Source organism: Cinclus cinclus, chromosome 2 (assembly GCF_963662255.1).
Source record: "Cinclus cinclus chromosome 2, bCinCin1.1, whole genome shotgun sequence".
NCBI lineage: Eukaryota > Metazoa > Chordata > Aves > Passeriformes > Cinclidae > Cinclus > Cinclus cinclus.
Genome location: NC_085047.1, coordinates 79,603,984 through 79,630,493, shown reverse-complemented (window position 1 = coordinate 79,630,493; position 26,510 = coordinate 79,603,984). Strand labels below are relative to the sequence as shown.

Here is a 26,510-nt window from a genome sequence, read left to right as displayed (position 1 = left end):
TTCCATCGATATTAATTGCTTCTTCTTCTCTCAACCATATTCCTGCTTTGTTGAAGGAGTTTCAAAGGCCTTTACCATTTGACAGAGGGCACATCTTTGTTGCTGATGTTGCTATAAAAGAAAACAAAGAAACCTATATCCCATATCTATCAGTAGTGGCTCTCAAGAAAAAATGTTTCTTAACAGTTCTCAACAGTTTCTGGGAAATTTCTTGCATTCCATTAAAATACAAGAGGAGAGTGTCCATTTCCCCTTCACATATGACAGTAAGCACCACAGAATGTGTCAAAACCAGTGCTCAGTATAATAGAGTACAAAATATTTTCTAACTGAAGAAATTAGTGAGAAAAATGGCTTTGATGGATTTAGATTAAATCTTTCAGAGATTAATCCACCAGGCAGATGTGCTGCATAAAATTTGTCATGATCAATTTGTATCAAAGATTTTACTGTTAGCATAAATAAAAATATGCATACTTGTACAAAACTGCTACTGTAGTATGCATAATTCCTATGTGCTTTAGTTTACTGAAATCTCTCTGAATCCCTCTGCTTGTCTGAAGGAAAAATTTTGGTGTTGTAGTTTGAATATTCCAAATGTGACTGTGGTGATCTTAAAAGACTGGAAGAAAATCAGAAGGACTGTCGAATCTGTTTATTTTGGTGGGGTGGCTGCTTTTTATCACTGCTTTTTTTTTGCAACAAATTATATCAAGTTTTAAATAATTGGTTGATATCATCTTGCTCCTCCATTACTTGTGCACTTGCTTCTTTGTAGTATTCTCACCTCTGTCCCCCTATGATAACATCGGCTTTTAAAAAGTAAGGAGCACTTAAGAGACATTAAATCAATAATCATTTGTCAAAGATTGTTCAGTCTACACAACACAACTATGCTGTTTAAAAACACTTCCAAAAACATAACATTTGTGTAATGAAACTGCATGGTGATGAAACAACTTTTGCCTGTAACAAAATGGTAGGAAAAACTGTCAGGAAAACCGTTAAAAGACTTTCCAGGTGAGGATTTCTCAGTTTCAGAGTAGAATCTCTGAAATGAGAAGGAGGGAGAGAAATAATGCTGCCTACTCCAAGAATATAGTTTTTGTCTCAGTTTTGAATCAGCCAAATTGATTTCTCCTTTTGAACCTATTTCATCTAATTAAGCATAGAAAGTAGATTTTGAGTCAAAGAGGGAGACAAAGACAAGCTGATGCCCATTATTTAGGACAATAAGCCAGGACATAAGAGATCTAAGCCCTTTTTCTAAATTAGTTGCTCTTTTGCCTTAATCTGTTCTTTTAATATTAAGGTAGAGAAGTGTTCATTGACCTTCTGTGCTGTGTCTATGCCAAGTAAGGCATTGTAAGCCTGACCTTTCTTTGCCTCTTCCTGTCCTGTCACCTCCAGGTGAGTTTGATATTCCTGTGCTGGATGCCTCAGAACGTCCCTGCCAAATCCGGAGCTCAGCTCTTGATGGTGCTCCGCTGCCTCCGACCCCTTCGAATTTTCAAACTGGTCCCTCAGATGAGGAAAGTGGTGCGAGAGCTGTTTAGTGGCTTTAAGGAAATTTTTTTGGTATGTGCCAATTATTATATGTGAAAATGTATGAAGGAGTAATAAGATAACCTTTTGATATATAATTCATGTTTTCTATTCTTCTCACCATCATTGTCTATTTACTTTTCATTATGGTATCACTGCAGGTGTGGTATCACCTCACAACAGGCTAAAAATTAGAATACAACTAACTCATACTGAGTAAAGATGTTATAATAATTCTTTTAGAAATTATATTACTTGTTTAGCATACTTTTTGTCACAATTACATAGGAGGACTACTGAAAAAAATCTACCCCTTTTTCACAGTTCTGGTTGGTCAAGGAAGATGAGAAGTAGTGTATGGCAGCTCTGCAAGAACAAAAGTAAACCAGGTTTCTGAGCTGCAGGTCTCTACCTTCAAGCTTTTTGAGAGGCAGCCAAAAGCAATGCAGCTGTTCATCACAGATCTGGATCTCATTCTTATGTCATTGTTGTTACTATTATGATCATAGACATGCTTACAGTAGTAAGAACAACAATGGAGTCTCAGATTGCTTGATCAGACATAATCTGTTGTCTTGGGACCCCATGTTATACTGGTCAGCCCAAGCAACAGCCATCTTATTCCTTAACAGAAGGCTTTATTAGGTCAGGTTGTTATAAAATGCTAAGCTACAAAATATTTGCACACAGTAATACAGCAAGGACAAAAAGTACAAATCATGTTGGCATTTCATAAATACTATATTATATTAGAGATATTTACATATTAAATTTCTCATGCTTATCTTTATTGGAGATATCCTGAAATTAAATACCTAGCAATGGCTTAATCAGATTAATTAGCCTGAATCAGCAAAACAGAAGCAGCATATATGCAAGTACTCAAGCAATTTCTTTAAAGTCAGTGGCAATTCCTATGCATACAGAATTTAGCAAGGTGGTACACTAAGTGCGAGAAAGCTTTTATCCTTATCTGCAGTTCTTAGATCCTATGTTAAAAATCAGACTGATGTAACACAGCACCTGGTAACTGGACCAGAACCTGAAGAAACATGTCTGTCACAAAAGCCATATTTCCGGGTTTATACACAAAATGATCCTCCCAGCAGTTCACCAAGGGCAATGACCCTCTTTTTCAAGTCTGCAGAAGAAGAGTTTGACAAGCCCAACTTCATCTTTACAGGTTTCCATTCTTTTGCTGACATTAATGCTTGTTTTCGCAAGCTTTGGAGTGCAGCTGTTTGCTGGAAAACTGGCTAAATGCAATGACCCTCACATCATCTCTAGGGTAAGAACTGCTTTTCTTCTTCAAAATAATGATATGTTGTGCCATTTTTGCCTGCTGGGGAAAGCAAGAGGGGCAATCAGAGCTGTTGTATGAGAAACAGAGATCTTGTGCACTTTCTTGTTCAGAAGCAGGATGATGGAGGGAAAGGTGATTAAGAGGTCAGCAAATGAGGGCAAGGATGGGTTTCCATATAAAAAGTAAAATACGTCCAAATATTAGGGACTGTTATAAAAAAAAGGTGGTCAAATGAAAGCCATGCTCTCTGCAAAGGACTGGATGGCACATGGAATTAACCATGGAAAATAAAACTTTTGCATTCCTACATCCACAATTGAAAAACAGGTTAGACTGCTAGAGGTCCAAATACTGGGGATACCATGAGGGTTACATGAAGAATGTTATCTGTGTTTCTTACTCCATTTGGAGAAATATCATCGAGACCTGAAGAGAGCACTTATTTTTAGGAAAGAGGTGAAAGGCTACATAGTCTTGCAAATTGAAAAGTACTGTTTTACTAAAGGAAAAGGGTATGTGGAACACTTACTAAGATGCATTTTTCATTTGGGTAAAGGTCCATTACTATTAATCATAGACTTATAAATAACCTTTCATTTCTGTGTATATTGCTTTCCCATCATAACATATGTACTGTTTATGATGGCATGTTGGCATCTCTCTCAGACTTCTGTTTAATCTCAGGCTGTGGTTTATTTCACTATAGGAAGATTGTCATGGCATCTTCAGAATAAATGTAAGTGTTTCCAAAAATCTCAATTTAAAGTTAAGACCTGGAGAGAAAAAGCCTGGATTTTGGGTGCCACGAGTCTGGTGAGTTGCTATACTTTGGCCCATATTTCTTCAAAAATGCAACTGTTGGTGTAGAAAAAAAATGGCTCAAATGTGATTGTAATTCAAATGATACTACGAGTAAAAATTCTGGCATACTTAGCAAAAAGCCAGATACATGAATTTTTCCAGACTTAACCTCCACTTCATAAACCAGAAAGGAAGGAAAAAATCCTCTAGGTACTGAACCTGTATAGGAATTAGATTTGATTTGGGTATTATTACGGTGGGAGTTATTTTCTTGAAAAGTGCCGTCACTTAGTTATTCTTTAGTACTATTATGAAGGTAACCTGAGAGCTATAAAGTAATAATAGAACCTAAGAATAAATAGGAAAAGATGCAAAGGAAAAGAAATGGAAATCAACCTGCCTACAGCTACCCATAAAAACAATCATATGGTGTCTAAAAACAGACTTTCTCTTTTATGGCCATCAGCCATGCCAGCTACCATGTTCTTTCTTTTTCCAGTGCAGGGAATCCTTGTGGTCTATCTGGTGCAGAAGTGCAATAAAACTTATTTAAAAGCTAATATATGTTTTTTATTAGTGTTCTAATAAAGTCCATTTAATGTTTCCCAATACCTGAACAGGCAAAACTCACTCTTTTTAATTGTTTAGATTTTTCACTTGGTTGGCATTTTGCAAAATCAGCTTAACAGCCACAATTATTTTAATTGGCCATGTGTGTGGATAAAGAATGTACCAGCAGTGGTAGATTCAGAGCCACCCTACACTAATGAAATAGTATGCTGTGATTTGAATAGTCAGTGAAACTCTGACATCTGCAGAACTCTTTGTTTCTGTATGCTTCAGAGAAATTCTTCATCGAGTAAGCAAATTCAATCCTGTTCAGCTTGATCCAGAAATAAGCAAAAACTGTCTTCATCAGCATAACTGTAAACTTTGGGGAATGTTTTGTTTTTGCAGAAAAATGTTTTACCTCAAAGACATTTATACCACTGTTGGCTGTCAGGCCAGATTTTCAAGAGCCAGATGTCAGTATAAGGACTGCATTAATAAGAACTATCTACATCTGAAAGCTCTCTTTCCACTGAATGGTTGGATTCAAGAAGCACCAAACACTTAATAACTCTTCTGGTACACAACTATTTACCTTATAAACTGTTGAAAAGTCATTGGGCTTCTTGGATTATCTGGCTTGGATTGTAGAGACCAAGCAAGGTGCTAACCTAGCCCAAAGAGAGCACTTTCAGTGTTCAGATGGAAGCTTTCTCTTGAATCTCAGCTGATAAAAAAGGTCAGAGCAAATGGTATTGGAAAGCAACTCTTAGTAACTTTTGCTTTATGCTATCAGTTCTTCATGATAATGGAGTAGGGAACAGTATTTTCTAAACAATCTCACTGACCATGGAGTCCAAATCTTTTATGTGGGTTAGAGAATTATTTCCTGCAGGTAAATTTATTTCAGAATCTGGCCAATGCCATCAGATCAATTTTTTCCAAAAATCATGTATTTTTCTTATTTCATTGGCAAAAGCTTTAAAATGCAGCAACATAGAGTCATAGAATGGTCTGGGTTGGAAGGAATCTTTTAAAGAGTCTCTAGTTTCAACACCCTCCCCCTGCCATGAGCAGAGACATCTTGCACTACACCAGGTTGCTCAAAGCCCCATCCAGCCTGGCCTTGAACATGTTATAAGCTTTAGTGCTGTGAGTCAGATTCTGAGTAAGAAAATAAAGCATACATAGGGATCTAAAAAATTATGTTTACATATTTATTGCTGTTGCTGCTGTTTTCTTATTCCTGATATGGAACTTTGATATGTTTAAGAGGCTTTCCCCCCAACTTTGCAAATTATATAAATGTTAGACTATGAAGAATCAAGGTAACAAGTAGAACAACTTTACTGCTGGTTACACCTATATGTGAACTGCATTTCAGGGCAAATCCTCGGAATTTTAATTTTGACAATGTGGGCAATGCAATGCTGGCACTGTTTGAAGTTCTGTCATTAAAAGGCTGGGTGGAAGTCAGAGATGTTATCATTCATCGTGTTGGGCCGGTAAGGAAACACATCAGATTCTTTGAATTCTACAACAAGTAACTATGTGGGGGGGTTTTAACTATTGATCTTATTTTTGTCTATTCAGATCCATGGAATCTACATCCATGTTTTTGTATTCCTTGGCTGCATGATTGGACTGACCCTTTTTGTTGGAGTTGTCATCGCTAACTTTAATGAAAACAAGGTACTAAGTAAGGTGATTTATTCTGCATGAGAGGGTTTAATGAGTGTAGAACTGGCTCTGTGAGAAACCTGAAAGTGAAGCTGATATTACGCTGCCTATGTTACCTGGTAAGGCTGCCTTTAGTACTGGCTTAAAAATCTTATATTTTGCAAAACTGCAAATACAGCTTCAGGTACACCTGATCCATACTTGCTAGAAAAGTGAAGCCTGTGCTGGCAGCAGTCCATCACTCACTCTATCAGAGCTCTTAGAGTTTATTTCTAGTGTAGGTGTGTGTGCTGCTGGATGCAGATTGAACATAAAGGACTATGTATTTACAGATGCTGCTCAGTTTCATGTAGGTATACATGTGGTGGCAGATAAAAAGATGTGTTATGCTTGCCTGTGTTGCAACTAAGGGGTCTCTTTAGAACCCTGCCATTGCAGTATTTGAGATCCAAAGTAAAGCTGTGTGGTTTTCCCCTTACAAACCACAGAGTACATTGTAAAAATAACTGTCCACCACTCAACTAAAAGGGTAGCTAGTTTTCTAGGCTAGTTCACATGGGCTTTTTGGATTACCCTGAAAAGTAGAAAAACCTGCCCTCAGGAGAATTGTTTCAGAACAGCTCATGTCCACACTTATTAAAAGGTAGAATCCTCTGGATGGGACTGCTGCACCCACACTGCACAGCATTTAATCTGAGGGTTTTTTCTGAGCCTCTTGTGGTGCCTCTGAGGCATCAAGACAAAATCATTATTATTTTTTTTCATCTTTCAGTTAAAAGTCACAAGAATAATGAGATAAGACATTTTTCACCTCTCGTGGCTCTGAAGGGAAAGGATGATTACAGGCTGTGGAGCGTGGAGATGTGTCACAGCCCAGTGTGCTTGTGCTGGAGCTGGATGCTGGCTATGGCCCTGACCCAAGCCCAGTAGCAAACACAACCACTGCGTTTGACCATCAGGGAAACCCCTTGACTCCTTCTGGAAGGGAGCCAAGCAGCACGCTACTCTGCATTAATGTGGGCAAGCAAGGCATCATGAAGTGGGGTCAAGCAGACTGTGAGCCAAATAAATAGCCTAAACCTCTACTTTCTGAAGGTATTTTTATGTTTGCATAACATTGGTGTAATTTTGGCAAGATGAAGTGCAGTCATTCCTGTTAAACTATATCTGTTCTAGAGAACAAGGAGCAATGTGCTAATAATTTCTTTTCTTATTCACTAAATTTTGACTGTGAATTAAAAAAGCTGAAATTTCTACAGTATGAGAACTCCACTGGACTTTTATAGATGCTTTTGTCACTTTTTCTTTAGCTGTCCAATATAACTTTTCCTTCAAATTTTTCAATACATGGATGAATGCAAAGAGCTTTATGCTTTTTGTCATTGCTCACTAGTAACAGTTCCCTGTAAACTACCCTGAACAGGTACATCAGCGAATATTTCTATAGAATTCACATGATACTTAAAGTATAAATCTTTTATAACTTCTGGTTCAGCTTCTTTAGTTGTTTCTTAGTAACCTGCAGTGGCATATAATATTTGTTTTTCTTTCTTTCTTTTTTCTTGAGTTATTTGTTACTTTTTATGTGTTTACTACAGAGAAAACAAATTTTTTTTAGATTTGAGTTGAAAAGATTAATGTTATTTAAGTGAGCAAGAGTTTCAGCCCAATTAATATTCAAGGAGAGTGAAGAAATGTCCAGAAACTAAAAGAAAATAGGTAGAGATGGCTGGCAATTAGCCAGAAAGTAGAGGGCAAAACAATGCACAGTGTAAGGTTCAGTCACATTTTCTTAACACTAGTTACTTGACCAATGTGTTAGTGCTTAAAGTAAATATTTTCTTTAGAAAATTCATGGCTGATATATGGTTTGAACAGTTACAGGAGTTGTTGATGAGGATCAGAGTAGGAAAATTACTGGACCAACTATTTTACATGAGAACAATATTCTAAAAAATAAAAAGAGTATGAACATTTCAGATATGCTATAGTTTTTCATACGAGTTGTTGTAACTGCAAATGTGGAATCATTGGACTGGGAAATACCACATCAAGCTCTGGGCTCTGTCCTTGGTTGTCCCAGTGACAAGGCAATAGCAGCTATCACTTGTCACAGCTCCCAGGTGCCAGGAGTTCAGTCAGCAGTGAAGATGTGAATGACTCAAATATTAGCTGGCACTTTGAGCTGAAGTCCAAATGCAAGCATCACTCCTCCTGCCCTAGACCTGCTCGCAGTGCTCTGCTCAGTGGTTCCCTTATGATGATCCTGCTTATGGAGCTGGCAGTTTCTGAGCAACAAGGCAATTTGGCACCAATGGATTTTACAAAAGTCCACTTTTTTGCTACCTTGTGTCTTCTGACTTTTGTTTGCAGTGAAGGCTCTCCAAGAATATAAACCAGACACTCTCCTTCAGAGGGTGAATGTTGCCTTTTAATCTAAGTGTTTCTAAATGGTGCCTTTTGGGCCTAACAGGAGTAGTCAGCATCTTTACATCTGTCACTTTGTCTGCATTGTGTTGGAAAGCACCTCTTCCCAGGGCACCATCTAGGGACATGGCTCCTTAAAAAGATTATGTTCACTAAGAGGGAGAAATCCTGACCTTATCAGTAGCACAGCCAGCCACGGTTCCAGCATCTACAGCGGACAATGCCCAGGTAAGGGCAAAGATCATGCCAGCCCTCACCCAGCTCAGTGCGGCTCCTTTCTGACAGGGACAGGAGCCAAGTGTCTGTGAGACAGCCTTTTGACATTTACCTTGAAAAGGTCTCCTTTGCTTTTGTAACTCTAGAATCCTTCTGTGAGATTTTACAGTTCTCTAACACGACAGGGAACTCATTTTGTTTTCAAGGTCATTTTAGATAACATTGAATTCTGTTTGAAGTTTGCTATGTTATATGAACATTTATACACATTACTAGCTACCACCATCTACCCTAAAGGTGTGTCTTCATCTCTCTTTGTGCTTCCTCTGTGGAGAGCTCTTGTAGATTCATAGCATATTATTATTTTATTTCAATTACACCCCAAGCAAAAGAGCTGTAGAGAGCAGCAGTGGTCTCCTGGAGGGCTCCTTCCTTGAATAAACTAGTGGCACTAGCAAGCCACAGGATTTTCTGCTGCAAAGTCTACACAACATCCACCACTCTGCTTCCTGGAAAATTATATTCAGTCAAATGGAAGACCTCCTGCAGTGTTTCATTGCCCACACTGGGCTGCTGCTACAAAGAGCAGTAACTGTGCCTGCTGAGTTGAGTCCCAGAAACTCACAGCAAATGTGTCCAGAAATCCTCTTGACTAACAGCTGATACTTCAGACTCCTTTCCCCAAGCAGTGTATTATTTAAGGGAAGTTGTGTACGCAACTTTATTTCAGGCACCAAAGAGAATGTTGTTTTCATGTTGTAGTGCTCTTAAATGACAAAAGCTTTATATGCTTCTCTTTGTTTATTAAGGGGACAGCTTTACTGACTGTAGATCAGAGACGATGGGAAGATCTGAAAAGCAGACTGAAGATAGCACAACCTCTTCATCTCCCACCTCGTCCGGGTATCAAAGATATTTTGATTTTATTCATGTTGAGCCCTAGTGTTCGTAATTCCCCAGGAGTCAGCGATTCAAATTAAAACTGTAATTGTGAGGCCACTAGGAGGTTGTGCATAAGTTAATGTGGAAACAGGCTCCAACTACAGATCTTTCCAAAAGGCTATTAAAATCAACCCAAAAAAGGTTTGATGGTTTTAGGATAAGCCTTAATGAAAAAATTAATTTCTAAGTGAAAAATATTTTCAGTTGGCTGTAATGATATGAATGGAATGCATTAACCTGACAGCAGTTGAATGATGCACTTGCCCTAAAAGTACCAAAGCTTTCATGCAACAGTGGTGTTCAGTATTTGAAATTATATGTTCAGAAACCCTATTTGATATGGAAAATTGTAGCAGAAAATTAGAAATGTATATTGAAATTGGGAAGGATTATTTTGCCTCTAATGAACATAGAAAATGTGTCAAGAAATAGGGGGAAAATGTTATTGTGTATTTTAACTCTCCTCCTCAAACTCTTTCAGATAATGATGGTTTTAGAGCGAAGATGTATGATATAACTCAGCATCCATTTTTTAAGAGAACTATTGCTGTACTTGTTCTGGCCCAGTCCGTGTTGTTATCAGTTAAGGTAATTGTGTTTCATTTAAGTGCTTCATTACAGTAGTACAGCATGTGTTTGTACATTTCCTAACACCAGTTAATGATCAATTGAGCCATTAGTGTGATGAATGCAAGGAAATGTGACTTCTAGATACAGCATTCTCAGTTGGCACAGATCACTGTAGATTAATTGTAACTTGTGGAGCTCAGTCAATTTCTGCCTTTCTATACTTCGGTCCTCTATTTCTAATTTCTAGTTAAGGTGTAAATCTGAGAGTACGCCAAGATGCCATTCCTGTCTCAGTATATTTTAAAGTGAAATTTATTCATTAACAAAACCCTCAAGAAAAGTTAAGGCAATGAAGAGGCATTTATTCTGTTTAACAGCTATTCTGTAAATGGATTATGCTTGCTTTTCAGTGGGATGCTGCAGATCCAGTGACTGTGCCTTTAGCAACAATGTCTGTTGTTTTCACCTTCATTTTTGTCCTTGAGGTAATGTATTTTATGACTTCTTGAGATTAAGACTTGTATGTATATATTTCGTCTTTAGTAATGTTTCTCGTTCTTCACTAGGGTATTTATTTCTCAATGTGAACATTCTCCAAGTCTCTTGCCTTTAAACATATATTCTAAGAAACTTTTAAAAGTGTGCTTTGGTGAACCCAGTGAACTCTTTTCTTGCACATCTCACATTCCCTCTGTACAACAAAAGGTCTGTGTCGTCTCACAGAAGTTCTGCTTCATCCATTTATGTTTTGCCTGGTGTGTTAATCCCCACTGTTTTGTACCTGTGACAAAATCAAACCTTTCTCAGCTTCATTTTGTTTTGTTTTAAATATCAAACCTCATTTTAATATCTTTTAATAAGCTAAGCCCCAGCTCCAGTATTCTCTATCTTTTACTGCACAGGTCTTGCTCCGGTGTGGTAGCTGTTCTCTATCTATGAGAATATTGTTATTACAAACTCTGCAAGGTGTATTTAGCCTGTTTCCATAAGACTGGAATCTAATTTAAACACATTTTGAAAAACATATTTTTTTTATTGTATAAGGATATCCATTTAACATTAAAGAAGATGCTTCCTCTGTGGTTAGGGTAGTACATAATTCTTTATAAGTTTTTGGTTGACTACTTTTCTTGTCGGTCCCCTCTGAATAGCTGATACTGACCACTATTAGAAACAGGATAGTAGACTATGTTTCCCACTGCTCTAATCCAATCTGACAGTTCCTACGTTCCATTGATAGGTTTTGCCAGTAGTGATGAATAAACAATGAAGTGAAAACCCTGTAGCCGCTGTAGCTAGAGTATGTCCATGTTGTTGCTTCTTTTTTCCCTACCCAGGAGAAATCAGTATCTCTGGAGAGACTGAGCAAACACAGAGAAGTTTTATTTGTGTCATACATGGGCAGGTTTTAATTTACCTAGTAGCTATGTCTTTGGAAATACTTTTCTCTCTTATACTGCCAGGGGAGACAAATACAACTCTAGAATTTCAAAGGAACTTCGTCAGAGCCAAGAAAAATTTGTTGACTGTCTCAACTGTGAATGCACACAATTTATGGAGAGAGAGAGCAGCTTCCTGCTCAGGATCTTCCTTTAACGCAGCACAGTCCGGTCACAGAGTCTGCTTTCTGCATAGCTGATGGCTGTAGCCAGTCTTAACTCCTGAGTCAGCCTTAAACCTCTACTGCTCACATCATATATGTGTGGTATAGAAAATAGGAAGAATTTGAAGATCTCCCTTTTGCTGCCACACAGATGATGACAGAGGAAAGGGAGATGTGATTTTTTTTTATTTGTATGGTATAGTATTCAGTTCAAGATTATGGACATCTGAAGCTAGGTGTTTATATTCTACATGTGAGGTAGGTGTTTAAGCTGTTACTGTGATCAAGGGAGATGAAGGATGGGATTCAGTTATCTCCACTAGCCACTCCAGAAGGCCAGGGATGTTTACAGGTCTTATGTCATCCCTGCCAGTTCCATCCATTCATCTTCAATTCTCTAGGGCATCCCAGGTAACTGAAGGCAAGATAACCTTAGGTAACTCAAATGTTAATTAGAGATTCAGAGAGCATGTTGTTCACTTTGTAGTTAGGCTTTAGAAAACATTATAAGGCAAAAAATTAACTGGAAAATCAGCCTTTTACCTCAAGCTAGTGTCCTCCTATATCTGTTTTTATTTTCAGAAATGTTAAATGGCAGGGTTGCAAGGTGGGATAGAAAAAATAATGTAGTGAATGCCTGATATTTATAGCCTTTATGTAGTAACTCCTAACCTGCTCTGAGATTTAATATGACTTGTGTATGAGAAACTCTTAGGCATTACCTCTACATGCATTGCTCTACTTTGGTATCTGTTACCTGATGTGACTATTTCTGTAGCTATTAGTATCTATTCTTGAGCTTCCCATCTGCATTCCTGTTAATTGGAAATATCCATCACTTTAGAAGCTGTCTTTTACCAGATGCATTGTCAAGAACATTACTGTTCTTAGCTTTTGTCTCTTACGTACGGCTGACTACAGATGACACTGAGTACAGAGTATTCCTTAAAGTAATAAATATTTGCAATATAAGAAAGCTATTTTAATAAATTTGAACTGTAGGTGCTACAGAACACAATTATCTTCCTGAGTTCAGATGTGCTTATGTGATTTTAGCTTGCTTACAGACAGACAGACAGCTAGGATACTGTTACCTTTTTTTAGCTACATGTTATTGACATGACTGTTTTAGGCCCACATTCACCTCAGCAATCTATACATTAAGCATTCAGTCTGAGGTGTTTAGCTGTAGTCCTGTCTTTGATACTTGATGGAGACAGAGAGACAATTCAGAATGCTGTTCATCCCTTAGTCGTGATCATCTGTGGTATTACACAAGTATCAGTTTTCCTCCACCTAAGGGAAGCTAATCCTATCCAGTTAGTCCACATGGGAATATTTAGCTGAGGTGAAATCTGCCCCTTGTTGTTTGAAATTAATTCATAAAATGAACCCAACCAAACATTTTGGAGAATAGAAGGGGATGTCATGGCAAGGAATGATCATTTCTTCATTACAAGTGAGAAATACTTTTGTCCTTAGGTCACCATGAAGATTATTGCCATGTCACCTTCTGGCTTCTGGCAAAGCAGAAGAAATCGCTATGACCTCTTGGTGACTTCTCTTGGAGTTATATGGGTCATACTTCACTTTGCCTTACTGGTAAGATATACAAAATGCAATTCCAGTGATTAAAATTATTTTATCTTTAAGCACCAGCAGAAGGATTGCTGCTATATATCCAGATAAATCTTTGAGAGTTTAATAAGGCTCAAATATGTCTGAAATAAACTAAGCTTGATGCTACAAAGAGTGAATCATTGTCTTGGACAATCACGTAGTGCAAAAATTGTCTTCCTGATGCAAGTTAGAGGTAGGAAACAAGTCTTTAGGAGGGATATAAGTGAGAAAAGTAAGGAGACTGATTAGTGAGAGCTCCTGCCAACAAAGGTCTTAAGAGCATGAAGGAAGAAAGAGACAAGGCACAGAATGTAAACAGGAGGAGAGAACAGGAAGAAGGCACAGGTTCAAAACTGCTGAAAAATACAAACCCTCCCAAACCCAACAGTGATTCTGCAGCATTGGTTTTGGTTAAGGGGCAGTGTTTAATTCAAGGAGACATGAAAGAGAGAGGGGAGGAAATCAGCTCTCCCTTCATTTCACGACAATTTTTAAAATTTAACTACACTCCTGGTTTCTTTATTTACAGGGGAAGGAGAAGGGATGACTTGTCATCAGTCACAAGTTGTCAAAGTCACAACCCTATGTCTGCAGGATTCTCTCTTGTCTGCCCCAAGTTCTATTTGAAGGAAAACCTGTTTTGTGTGACTAGTCATTTTGCCCTGACATTCACAGTTTCTTCTTGCTACTAAGTAGCTTGGAAGGCCTGAGGAGTTTCTGTAATCCAGCAGCTTCCTAAACAAGTACACTGGGCCTGATGGACATAATTAATAGAGGACTGAAGGGTTTTTGGTTTGATGTGTGGGGAGATTGGGTTTGTGTTCTTTATATTGTAACTAATAGTTTATGATATCTCTTATCTCAAATGGGGACTGACCTAAAAAAATCAATTATCGTGATCTGTTCAAGAGATTCCTGGAGAACCATGTATTAAGTCTTTTGTATTTCTGTTCCAGAATGCATACACATACATGATGGGGGCATGTGTGATTGTCTTCAGGTTTTTTTCCATTTGTGGGAAGCATGTAAGTATAAATTAGGAACTACAATTATTGCAGTGCTCATGTACAGATTAAAGGACTAGGTGCTGTGCATCTTTCATGCAAATTCTGTAAGGCTCTGTTTTCTGGTAAAAAAAATAAAAAATAAATAAATAAATAAATAAATAATAATAATAATAATAATAATAATAATAAATATTTCAAACAACCAAACAGCAGAACAGCAGTCTGCAACTTTACATGTTGTCTTTAAAATGTCAGGATTTTAAGTAGATTGTATAATAGTGTTATGGTTACTAGAAAAGCTGAACTTTTTCAGAAAACAAAGTGTAGCTGCAATAACACAGCTTTTAAAAATAGTTTCTACAACTCTTAACATATACTATGCATATACTTACACTTAACATATACTTTCTTATACTTTCTTAATATATACTTTCAGCCCTTTCCATTTCAGTGAGGTGTGGTGGGCATGCTCTTTATTTGTGGTTAATGCACTCATCTTGGTGTGATAGTGCTCTCTTTATAAAGTTTCTTTTCCCAAAATGCAGTCTGTGTCTTTTGTCTCTACAGTGTATGCCTTGTCATAGTTAAGGATTTTTATTCAATTTAAAAACAATTTTGGGCCAAGATGTTCTTCTGGAAACACAGGAATGGTGACAAAGCAAGTCACTTCTTGAGTTTGCATTTCTTTTGTGTTTGGATTTCCTCTGATATAATTGAGAATAGACTGGCAGAATAAGCATAAGCAGAGAACAAACACATTTATTTAACAAGTGGTGACACTGCATTCCCTTACTGTAGAACTTTTGAGACTATCCAAATATTTTCTGTGAAGTCTGACATATTAAAGTAACTGTGTTGAAAAAACTGCTGTAATAGCTTGCTAGGGTTAAGAACAGTAAGTTAAAGGGTTTTTTTATTAAAGAAATAGTTTTCTTTTAATCAGACTACACGGTGCCTGTAGAGCCTTGGAAGTCAAATGAAAAATCCTTGCTTCTCCCATGTAGCCAGACCAAGTGATTGCCTTCAAAGCCTTCTGATTGATTCTGAAGTTTTTTTCAAAGTTTTAATCTAGTCATTTGTACTTTCATGTTACCAGCTGTATCAGTTTCACTAATTTACCCATCCTGATGCAATGTGGTGACTAAAGGTCAGCAGGAATTTGGCATGATTATTAAGAAAAATTACACCCTCGGTCCCATTAAAGAGAATTTTTTTATCATATTCAAAGTATTTAAGAGTGTTAGGACAATCTATGGCAAAGAATTTATCAAGAGTAAAATGTAAAATATACATGCACTGGAAAGTAATATCTATTACCAAGGCTCACAACCTATTAAATTTTCAAAATTATGCTCTCATTTTGTGTTCTTTGGCCAACTTTGCAGAATCCTAGACTCACAAGATGGTTGAGTTGGAAGGACCCTAAAGACCATCTCATTCCAAACCCTCTGTCATGGGCAGAGATGCCTGCTACTACACCAAGTTACTCAAAGCCCCATTCAAGCTGTCCTTGAACACTTCCAGGGATGGGGCATTCACAGCTTGTCTGGGCAACTTGTCCAGTGCCTCACCACCCTCACAGTCAAGAATTTCTTCCCAGTATCAAATCTAAGCCTAACATCTTTCAGCTTAAAGTCATTTGCCCTTATCATGCTCTTGTAAATTCCCTCTCCAGCTCTTGTCACCCCCACTTAGGTACTGGAAGGCTTCTGGAAGGGGTCCCTGGTCTTTCACAAACTTCCATGAGAAATTACTGGCTTAAAGAAGCTGTACTGATCTTAAGGAAATCTCCTCCTCTATTGATGAAAGTATTCCTTTAGGTGGGCTGCAGTATCTGTGGTTTCTAACAGTGAGGATCACTTTCAGATAAGCCCAAAGTAGTTTACTGCACCACTGTTCATACAATGCCAATGCTGATACTTCAGGAGAATACTGATCCTAGAAATAAACTTATGCTGTACCATCACTGTGATATCCTACACTGTATTGTCCTATTCTAACTTTTTGGGGAGCAAAATCTTGACCTTGTAAATGAGGAAGATACGCTGATGTCTATAACAAGTAAAAAGCACACACAGTTCAAATCACGTTCATAATGTACCATTTTACTGAGCTCATCTACTATTGAGTGTGTCTAAAGAATTTGTTGTCAAAATGGCAAGTGCAAGAACTCTTTCTTTTATCTTTGCTTTGCTAAATGCTGTCATGGATTGCTTTTTCCCTGTCTTTCCAGGTAACACTAAAAATGCTTCTCCTGACTGTGGTTGTCAGCATGTACAAGAGTTTCTTCATCATAGTGGGCATGTTCTTACTGCTTCTTTGTTATGCTTTTGCTGGAGTGGTATTATTTGGTACAGTGAAATATGGAGAGAACATTAACAGGTACAGTATAGAGTTCCCACCTCACAGGGATGTTCTTTAAATATCCTAAAGAAATCACATTCTGCTAGAGACATTTATCTGTGGTAAAAAACAGACAAAACTGCAGGTCTAGCTGAAGACTCTAAACAGGATTCCTGGTAGGATACACTGAGCCATATTTCCAGTCCTTGTACACTGGACCAAATGACACCTGATCCAACCCAGAGGAGACTGAGAGCTGTTCTTCATTATGGCAGCTGAAATATGCTTCAAAGCAGTACTGTGCTAGACCACAAGATGTTGAAACACAGTGTACCTACTGCATCTTACTGGCATCACCCGGGAGCAGGATCCATATTCCAGGCTGATACAGAAAGGAGACTGGCTGTTAGCTGGAGATTTCCCAGTCATCATCATGCTTACAAAAGAAAATGGAGACAGAAAATGAGATCTGACCTTGAGTTTTCTTTAGCTCTCTAATAAAATGAACTAAAATACTCAGATCTGTCTCTGAGCTAGAGTTCAGTTATTGTATCTTAAGTCATTAAATAATTAAATGGAATAATTCAAATAATAATGTAACTATTTTTAGTTTAAAATAGTGGAACAGTAGAAAATGCAAACTTTTCTTCTGCCGGTGTTTTAATACAGGGAAGTGAAACTATCTCAATCTCTCTCTCTCTTTCTTTAAAACAGACATGCAAATTTTTCATCAGCTGGCAAGGCTATTACTGTACTCTTCAGAATAGTTACTGGAGAAGACTGGAACAAAATTATGCATGACTGCATGGTAATTACAATGCTGATAGAGATAAGTAGACAAGAAATGAGTGATACCCTTCCATCTCAAACTGTTTTCAGTATCTTAGCTTTGTACAAAGAATCTTGGGCTTGCCTTTATCTCTTCAAGAAAATGATGTTCACTAAACCTCAAAGAATATGATGCATAAATTGCAGTTCCAGTCACATACTCACAGTATAGTATTTCATGAAGCTAGGCTAGATGATTTAAAAACAAAAATACGGTTTCAGATGGTTTGAAAATCAGATGCAGTAACTCACTTTTTACTATTATCTCTGCTTTGACTGGGGCAAGGAGCCTTTTCAGATTAACCTTGTCTTTGATTCCTGCACTTTGGCTCATTCCATGTGAATGGTAGTCTTGATGACCTCAAAACTCCTCCTTGAATCATTATATTTTGCCTAAGTAAATGTTTATATGTGTTTTCCATTGCAAGGAAGATCATGTGCCTCTCCTTTTTGAAATTAATGAGCAGGGAAGAAATGTTTTGAAAACCACTATGCTTCAAAGCACCAGGTTGTTCCTGTACAGGGGCATAATGCACAATGTGCCCTCTGTGTGGTAGTAAGATCTATGCCTCAGCTTTTTTTGTCATACCCCTCTCTCTCTTTCCTGGTTTATGTCTACTGAAGGAATTTAAACAGCCTGCCCATAGTAATGCCCACAGTATTATTCCCTAATTGGGAAGCCTTAAATAAAAAATAGTTTTAAATATTATATTGATTCCAGATAAATTAATAATCTCTTTTTATTATCATTATTTTACTTTGTTTTCTTTTGTTTTGAAGGTTCAGCCCCCATTTTGTACACCAGATAACAGCACCTACTGGAAAACAGACTGTGGAAATTATGCTGGTGCTCTTATGTATTTCTGTTCTTTCTATGTCATCATTGCATACATCATGCTAAATTTGCTTGTAGGTAAGTGAAAATAGACATTAATAACCACAAGGTACATCTTGGCATGTACTGTGCTAGATGTGAGTCTGTTGTGCTGTTCAGGCATGAGGCTACTTGTACCTTCAGTGTTACATTGCATGCATATAATGATTTTGATACTTCTTTGGCACAAGAATGCTACATCTCAGGAAGTTTGGGAATTAAAGCTCTTGGAGTGAAGAGAGATTTTCTATTAGTAGAGTAGAGTTGCCCTACAGAACACTGTTTGCTAAGCTTTTATTTCTTCAGTTAACCTTTGTTCAAACATCATTGGAATTCACTTAATTAATCTTAGATGTTAGATTAGACATCTCACCAGTGTTTAAGATACAGCTCTTAAAAAGCATGGTGAATATTGATGTGGCAGGACAGTATATTATGCATTCAAAATCCTTGTCTGAGCATACAGGCATTTTTAGTGTGGAGTTTGCACAACAGAATTAGATGTTACAATGTAACTACAGGCTTTCTTTAGGGTGCATTTTGTTTTTGTGCTTTTCAGCTATCATTGTGGAGAATTTCTCATTGTTTTACTCAACTGAAGAAGATCAGCTTTTAAGTTATAATGACCTAAGACATTTTCAAATTATATGGAACATGGTTGATGACAAAAGAGAGGTAAGAAATAATAATTTCTTGATAATAAGCCCAGAGATACAGTAAATTTTCAGTTCTGGAAAAGGAATATGGGGACAAAAAAGCATGTTGACAAAATTCTCTGAGCAGTTACTGTCCAAATTTGAGAAGTGAGCATGATCTAATGTTGTTCATGGCCCTTCAAATACTAATCTGTATTCTATGAAGTGCTTATAATAGCAGATTTACAAACATATGTACCTACTTATAGGATCAATATAATAACATCTTTCCTCTTGGCTCCCTAAGAGTTGTTCCCTTGGAAGTCTACAGATTCATATCCATTTTTTGTGTCTGATCTTCAGAAGATCTTTGCTGAAACTTCAGCACTGTCTCCTATAAAATTCTTATAGAATGACTAATCAAGTATGGGCTGGGTGAGAAGCCAGTAAGTGCACTGAAACAAACTGAAAACTGTCTGCATAGGCAGGCCCAGGGGGTGATGATTGGCAGGACAGGTTCTAGCTGGAAGCCAGTAACTCACTGTATAGCCCATTGTATGGCTCATTGTATGGGGTCAGTAATGGATCCAGTCCTGTTCAACATCCTCATTAATGACACAATAGAGTGGCAGAGGGCACCTCGGGACATTTGCTGGTGACACCAAGCTGGGCAAAGTGGCTGATATGCCACACAGTTATGCTGCCATCCAGAGAGGTCCTCACAGGCTGGAGAAATGGGCTCATAGAAGAAGTTTCATGAAGTTCAGCAAGGAGAGCTGCAAAGTCTTGCACCTGGAGAAGAATAAACAAAGGCACAGTACATACTGAGGCCACCCAGCTGGAAAGTAGCTTGGCAGTAAAAGACCTGGGGGCCCCAGTGGACACCAAGTTGAGCATGAGCCACCATTGCCCTTGTAGAAAAGGCTGATGGTATCCTGGGCTGCATTAGACTAAGTATTGCCAGCAGGCCAAGGCAGAGAGGGTCCTTCTCCTCTGCTTAGCACTGATGAGACCATAGCTGGAATCCTGGTTTGGTTCTGGGCTCTTCTGTACACAGAGATATGGACATACTGGAGAGAGTTCAGCAAAGGGACACAAAGATGATAAAGAGACTGGAGCGTGTCTCCTGAGAGGGAAAGGCTGAGAAAACTGGCACTGTTCAGCCTGGAGGAGGCTCAAGGGGCTCCCATCATTGTATGTAAATACCTGCAGGAAGAGTGCAAAGAAGACAAAGCCAGGCTCTGCTCAGTGATGCCCAGTGACAGGGCTGTAGGCAGCAGGTACAACCTGAACCACAGGAGGATCCTTCTGAACATCAGGGTACTGTTTGTCACTGCGATGATGATTGAGCACTGGCACAGGTCATGCTTGGAGATATTCAAAAGCCATCTGATCCTGATCCTGGAAAACTGGCTTTAGGAGACCCTGCTTAATCAGAGGGGTGTGACAAAGTGAGCTTTAGAGTTTCCTTCTAACTTCAACCATTTTGTGATTCTGAAATGAGAATAACATCTGGGAGACTGAGCTGCTCAGATCCCCACACAAATTAAATCATCATCTGAATGATTAATGACATCACTGAGGTTTTGATGCGAACAACATTGTGATGAAAGTAGTTGGTTGTCTATGTTGGAGTGGGAAGCTGCAGTCTGTTCTCATGGGGGTAGAGAGCTCTGAATCCATAGTGCCCAGCACTGACAGAATCTCTCTGATGTGGAGCACCTTACAGCAAAAATAATTCTGATGAGGCTTGTTTAGCGGAACAAAAAATATTTGAAGATTGTGAATACCACAGTTTCAGATGGGAAGTAAGTAGTTTCAGTCTTAATTTTGTACTAACAGATAGAAATTTTTGTCATCAAAAGTGCAGGATGTGCTGCCTCTTAGAGCAGATGACCTTTAAAAAGCCAATAAACTCTCAACATTCTCCTATTCATTGAGAGGTGCACAGAGAAGGGCATAGATTTACAACAAATTATAGACATGGCTATGAGTGTTTAAACTATAGTTTAATTTCCATTATACAAAGGCAGCTCTTTGGGAATATGATTCTAATTACAGATGAATACAAATGGGGAAACTAAATCCCCAAACAATTTTGAAAAATTCTGGCAAAATTAACAATAGGTTAATAGATTCTCATTGTATATGAGTCAAATAACCACAAAGACTTCTGTGAATTTGCTGAAGAACTGGCTGAATGTGCACATTCTTCAGCAGTGTGTTTACAGTGACTTAAATATGCTAGGAGTAATGGTTTTTCTCTCAGTGATCAGGTTGAATGTCTGAGTTGGTTGTTAGATCTCCATGATAATTTACCATCAATTATGCAATTTAACACAGGGTGTAATCCCTACCTTCCGGGTGAAATTCCTGCTGAGGCTTCTGCGAGGCAGGCTGGAGGTGGATCTTGACAAGGACAAGCTGCTGTTTAAGCACATGTGCTATGAAATGGAGCGACTCCACAATGGTGGTGATGTCACTTTTCATGACGTGCTCAGGTACCCTGAGATTTTCTCCACATTTTTAGAGCAGGTATAAAAGCCTTTGTTTCTTTCCAGGCTAACAGGTAGCCATTAGGCTCACGAGAAGGCAAGCCTGGTAGTTACAGAGGCACTGCAATTTTAAATGTTTTACAAAACTTAGATTTCCATTTCTTTTCACGCAAAAATATTAGTGATGGCAAACACAGGTCCTAGGGCATCATCTGTAAGTAATTTTAACATTTTAGTTGCAGGAGGTTTGTCCCAAACTACAGTCACATGTTCTTCTTGTAACCCAACTAATGAAATGTGTCTTCAAGTGTAGCAATATGTCCGTTAGCCTGACTAGAAATAAAATAGAAATGGGAACATTATCCAAGTGTAAACACTTTGGGGGAAAAAAGCCAAACCACCACAAATGCCCTAATTGCTTACAGTTCAGCAGTTCACCTGTGTTGGATAGCTGGATGTAGGTGATAAGGTCTTTGTTCTGAGCACAATAAGTCTCTCCTAGAATCATCTCAGCAATTTTTTAGCTTCAAATGTGAATTTACTGTGCACACCTGAATTATGTATTCTCACACTAAGGTCTTAAGTACAAGCATTGATTCTCTAAAAAATGCAAAGACACCAACATTTAAAAATAAATAAATTATGTTTCTTCCAGCATGCTTTCATATAGGTCTGTTGATATCAGAAAAAGTCTTCAACTGGAAGAGCTGCTTGCTAGGGAACAACTGGAATATACCATAGAAGAGGAGGTGGCCAAACAGACCATACGAATGTGGCTGAAAAAGTGCTTAAAACGGATCAGAGCAGTAAGTCAGGCTAAAGCAGTATCTAAATGGTTGCATAAATTGAACTGCTCAACAATGCTGGAATCTGCTGTCCCTATGCTTCATTTACATTGGAGTCATAGTAGTACTTATTTGAAGCATGTAGCAGTTGTTAACTGAACAAAAAGTTTGTTACAGCTCTACAAAAATGGAGCTGTTTGTTACAGCTCTACAGTGCTACAAAATTGAGCATATTTTGAAAGCAAAAACTGTCTTCCTGCCCAAACTTTATCTGTCTTTTCAATACAGCAGGAAGATGCATATGCAAAGTCAAAGGAATAAAGAAAAAAATAATGTAATTCGATGGAACTTCTTAGCCTAATCCTTCCTCTCAGAATGTAATTGTGTAATTTCCTTGCTTCTGCTGGCAGATGAGAAACCTGTAGATGACTCTCCAGATGGAGGCTGTATTAAGATAAATCATTTGAGTGAGCCATTACAATTACTGTGCAAATGTGTGCAAATGAGCAGTGTCTACATGGAAAGCAGGTGTGTGGACCAAGCCACAACCTGGTTACATTGATGACCACTCTTTCAGTTACTATAAGACTCCAGGTTTTGACATGTATTTTTTTTTTAATAAAAAATTACTTCTTGTGATAGGAGATTTTCCATAGTGATCTGTGATCTTGGCGTCTGTCTTCTCTTTTTAAATTTATAAAAATACTTAGCTGGACATTTTGAATATAATGTACATTCCAGCTGAAACATCCGTGTTCAATGATACATAGTTTCATTTTGATTTCATCTCTGTAATAATAATGGCAGTAAATTTAATCTCAGCTCTCAGTTCTAGGTTTGTTCAACTCTTGTTGTTCATTTAATTATGATATCGAACTACACTGTGTTAAAGTAAATATGCCATTCATTTCACTCTAATATGGTTCAGATCATTTCACATTCTATGAACCTTTTATAAACTGAATGCAATTATGGAAGTTAAGATATATATTCAAATTCTCTTGTTATTCTCTAAATCTCCCTAGAGGGATCATGTAAAAACTACCCAGGAAAATGAAACCCTTCCTAAGGGCTGTTTATTTTTATTTAGAAGCAAATTAGATTGTAAAATCATAATGGTAGTAGGTTTGTTTTTCTATTTATACTGTAAATCTAAACTTAGTTTCAAGGTTTTCACTACTATTTTATTCAGTCTTATTAACAACCCGCTCCAAATTCCATGAAAGAAATCTGAATTTTTTCATTGCCTTCTTGTAATTCCCTGTGAATCTCTGCCAATTTCCTGCTTTATTTTTCTTTGCAAGAACTTTTAACTGATAAATTCAAAACTTTGTTAAAAGTTTTAACGTGTGTTTAGATTTAAACCAATAATTGAGCAACGTGCCTTCCACTTAACGTAGTTCATAAATTTCATTGTCTGTTCCCTAAAGGTTAGAAATATGGAATTTGCTTTATTTAAGTAGCAACATCTAATACATGGATCTTTACAATGCACCTGGGATCCACAGCTGGTGCTCACTGTTCAGTTAAATATTTGGAATGCTTTAAAAAACAAATCAAACACATTGGTGTGACACAGCAATGAGAACATTTTTTATCACATATTGTACCTTGATAGAAACAGCAGCAGTCATGCAGCATTATCCACAGCCTACGAGAGAGCCAACAGCAGGAGTTGAGCCGATTTCTGAATCCTCCCAGCATTGAGACAACACAGCCAAGTGAAGATATGAATGCTATTAATCAAGATAACAGTGCACAGCCAGAGGTATGTTATCAGAAAACTATTACCTACTCATAACAAATTCAGAAAACTTCCATGTTTCTTATTTGTTCTTTTAAAAATATAATTTTAACTGGGAAAAAAAACCCAAACATTAAAAATAATACCTTATTTTGCTTCAGTCTTTGCCATCAGATGTAAAGGCAAGATGTTCTGAGGCAGAAATTCCCCAACATATTTAGCTGTCTTGCTATCACCATAAAGGGCAAACTCCGCTGTATGGCTGTGGCAGCCCCAGCTCTCAGCTCTTGCATGAGCTGTGTGCAGGCTTGGGGATGTGGAGCTTTCCAGTTCAGGCATTCTGAAGTGGTGTTTCCACTGAGAGTGAGAACACTGGGCATGCTGGGACCTCTGAGCAGGAGTCCTGGGCTCTTCCAAGATAAGGAATATAGAAGGTACAATGTAAGGGCTACTTTCTACAATGGTTGTAGTAGGCTGAGAATAATTTAATAACCTTCAGTGGGATGAATGGTATTGAGAGCCAACATGACCTTTTTGCTTTTGTCTGTTAGTAGTAGTTTTCTGGGGTATTAAAGAGCAGAAAGCAGACTGCCCTAACCAATGGCAATTATGTTATGTTTGTATTCATGGATAAAGCTTGAAACAGAATAGAAAGGTGTACCTTCCTAGGGATACATAGGGTTACCTAGAGCTATGACTGAGATTCTTTTTCCTCTGTTCAGACAAGTAGTCAACAGCAGCTCCTTAGCCCGACACTTTCTGACAGAGGTGGCTATAGACAAGACACTGGAGATGTTGGGAGACACTGTCCTCAGCGGAAAATTGGACAATGGCGCTTGCCATCAGGTAAGTGAAAAAGTTTATCAGTAAAGTCCCCACATGCAAAATTGCCATTGTGCAATAACAAGGCCAAGAGAGTCTTCATGATTCACAATTCTTCCTCCTGCCTGCTGCTTACACCTACAGCAGGGCTTTCCTGTCCTCATGCCTGTTGGAATAAAGCAGTTTCTACCTTTCTTCACAATTCAGAAAGTTTGGAAGATGGGCTCAAGCATTGTCCTGTGCAAGTGGTTATATTTTTTACTTTTTCATGCATTTACTCATTTACATCAGTCAGTCCTATTCTGAATCAGAGTGCTGCCCCCAAAGGCTGCCATTGTTCTGACCCTAATCATATCTAAGTGGAAGCAGAAGAGACAGTCATGCTGTTCCGTTGACCACCATTGACCCTACTTTTGTTGCCAGTGTACTTGTCCAAGAACCAGGATAGTTTAATAGAAAGCTTTCAATCAATGATTTCCATTTAAGTATCACTGAGCAGCAAAGATCAACATTTTGTTGGAAAAGAGAGAAAGAGTGAAAAAGGAAGCATGCTAAGGAGAAGTCATACTACTGTAGTCAACTGCATACATTTTTCAAGTGAGAAATCTTGAAAGAATGAATAGCCCAAGGTTTCCTTTCTTACCTGAAAGATCACAGACCGATCTGGTCCATGTCAGTTTTGAACATTCCTCAGTGGATGGTCGTAAAAAGGAGGGTCATTTCCATGCACAATACAGCTGACAGGTAAGTAGTCTGCCACCAGTCCTGCAAAGACAGGTATTTGAGATCATGAATATCATAATTAAGATCAATGGTGGGGATTATATACTTAGACATGTGGTTTAGTGCCATACCAGCAACTTGTACTATCGTCAACCCCTAGGCCATTGTAAAGTATCACTTTCTAGATGAAGATGCCACTCCTAAAAGCACCTCCTCATCCCCACCCTCATTCCTCACGTTTAGTACTTTCACCTTTGTGCCAGCCGGTTAGCTCATGTAAGTATGGACTAAATCATTTAGGTTGCAGTTAGCTGGATAAAATAAAGATCTGTTGCATCAGTTATCACAGCAGAAGGAAGTGAGGCACTGCTCAGTTAAACTGCTCTACCAGCAGATTAGTGGGAGCAGTGTGAACATCTGGAAAAAACAAACAAACCAACAAATTAGAATAGAGCCTTACTCTTTCTGAACTAAATCAGTTTAAAGGTGCTCTAGTCTAGCTAGTTCTCTATACCTGAATTCTAAGCAAAAAATGTCCAAGAAGCAGATCTAATCTAATACAGAACTTTCTGTTTAATTTCCTAGCCCCCAAACCAATAAGCCATTCAGTGTCTTCAGTCAACCTCCGTTTTGGTGGACGTTCAACTGTGAAATCTGTTGCATGCAAAATGAATCCTATGTCCGATGTTGCTTCCTGTGGATCAGAAGTCAAGAAATGGTGGACAAGACAATTAACTGTGGAGAGTGATGAGAGTGGAGAGGACCTTCTTGATATCTGAGAGACACTTAAGTCATACCACAATCTAATTTTCTATATTTAGAATTAAGGATGCTGTATGATTTCTTTAAAATCAATGTCATAAATTTTATCTTATGCTTATCCATTCCTGCCATATGAAGTGTAGCACTCACTTCTGTGTTAGAATTGACTTCTGTAGGTACTAACTGTACTCTAAGAAACCTGTATACTATAGCAGTACTAAAAAAGCCAGAAAGAC

The 26,510-nt window shown here is 38.0% G+C and overlaps 1 protein-coding gene across 2 annotated transcripts in view; it reads left to right on the top strand.

The window, feature by feature from the left end:
• Positions 1 to 26,291, top strand: part of NALCN (sodium leak channel, non-selective) — a 215,651-nt gene extending 189,360 nt beyond the window's left edge. For both annotated transcript variants that reach the window (XM_062514911.1, XM_062514910.1), the window contains 19 exons: positions 1,411 to 1,578; positions 2,729 to 2,833; positions 3,555 to 3,661; positions 5,583 to 5,703; positions 5,792 to 5,890; positions 9,331 to 9,424; positions 9,945 to 10,051; positions 10,444 to 10,518; positions 13,119 to 13,238; positions 14,213 to 14,281; positions 16,497 to 16,645; positions 17,321 to 17,414; positions 18,215 to 18,347; positions 18,868 to 18,983; positions 21,287 to 21,444; positions 22,094 to 22,244; positions 23,842 to 23,991; positions 24,690 to 24,813; positions 26,098 to 26,291. In XM_062514911.1, the coding sequence (XP_062370895.1) occupies positions 1,411 to 1,578; positions 2,729 to 2,833; positions 3,555 to 3,661; positions 5,583 to 5,703; positions 5,792 to 5,890; positions 9,331 to 9,424; positions 9,945 to 10,051; positions 10,444 to 10,518; positions 13,119 to 13,238; positions 14,213 to 14,281; positions 16,497 to 16,645; positions 17,321 to 17,414; positions 18,215 to 18,347; positions 18,868 to 18,983; positions 21,287 to 21,444; positions 22,094 to 22,244; positions 23,842 to 23,991; positions 24,690 to 24,813; positions 26,098 to 26,291 (2,334 nt within the window). The remainder of the gene's footprint in view (positions 1 to 1,410; positions 1,579 to 2,728; positions 2,834 to 3,554; positions 3,662 to 5,582; positions 5,704 to 5,791; positions 5,891 to 9,330; positions 9,425 to 9,944; positions 10,052 to 10,443; positions 10,519 to 13,118; positions 13,239 to 14,212; positions 14,282 to 16,496; positions 16,646 to 17,320; positions 17,415 to 18,214; positions 18,348 to 18,867; positions 18,984 to 21,286; positions 21,445 to 22,093; positions 22,245 to 23,841; positions 23,992 to 24,689; positions 24,814 to 26,097) is intronic.
• The last annotated feature ends 219 nt before the right edge of the window (positions 26,292 to 26,510 follow it).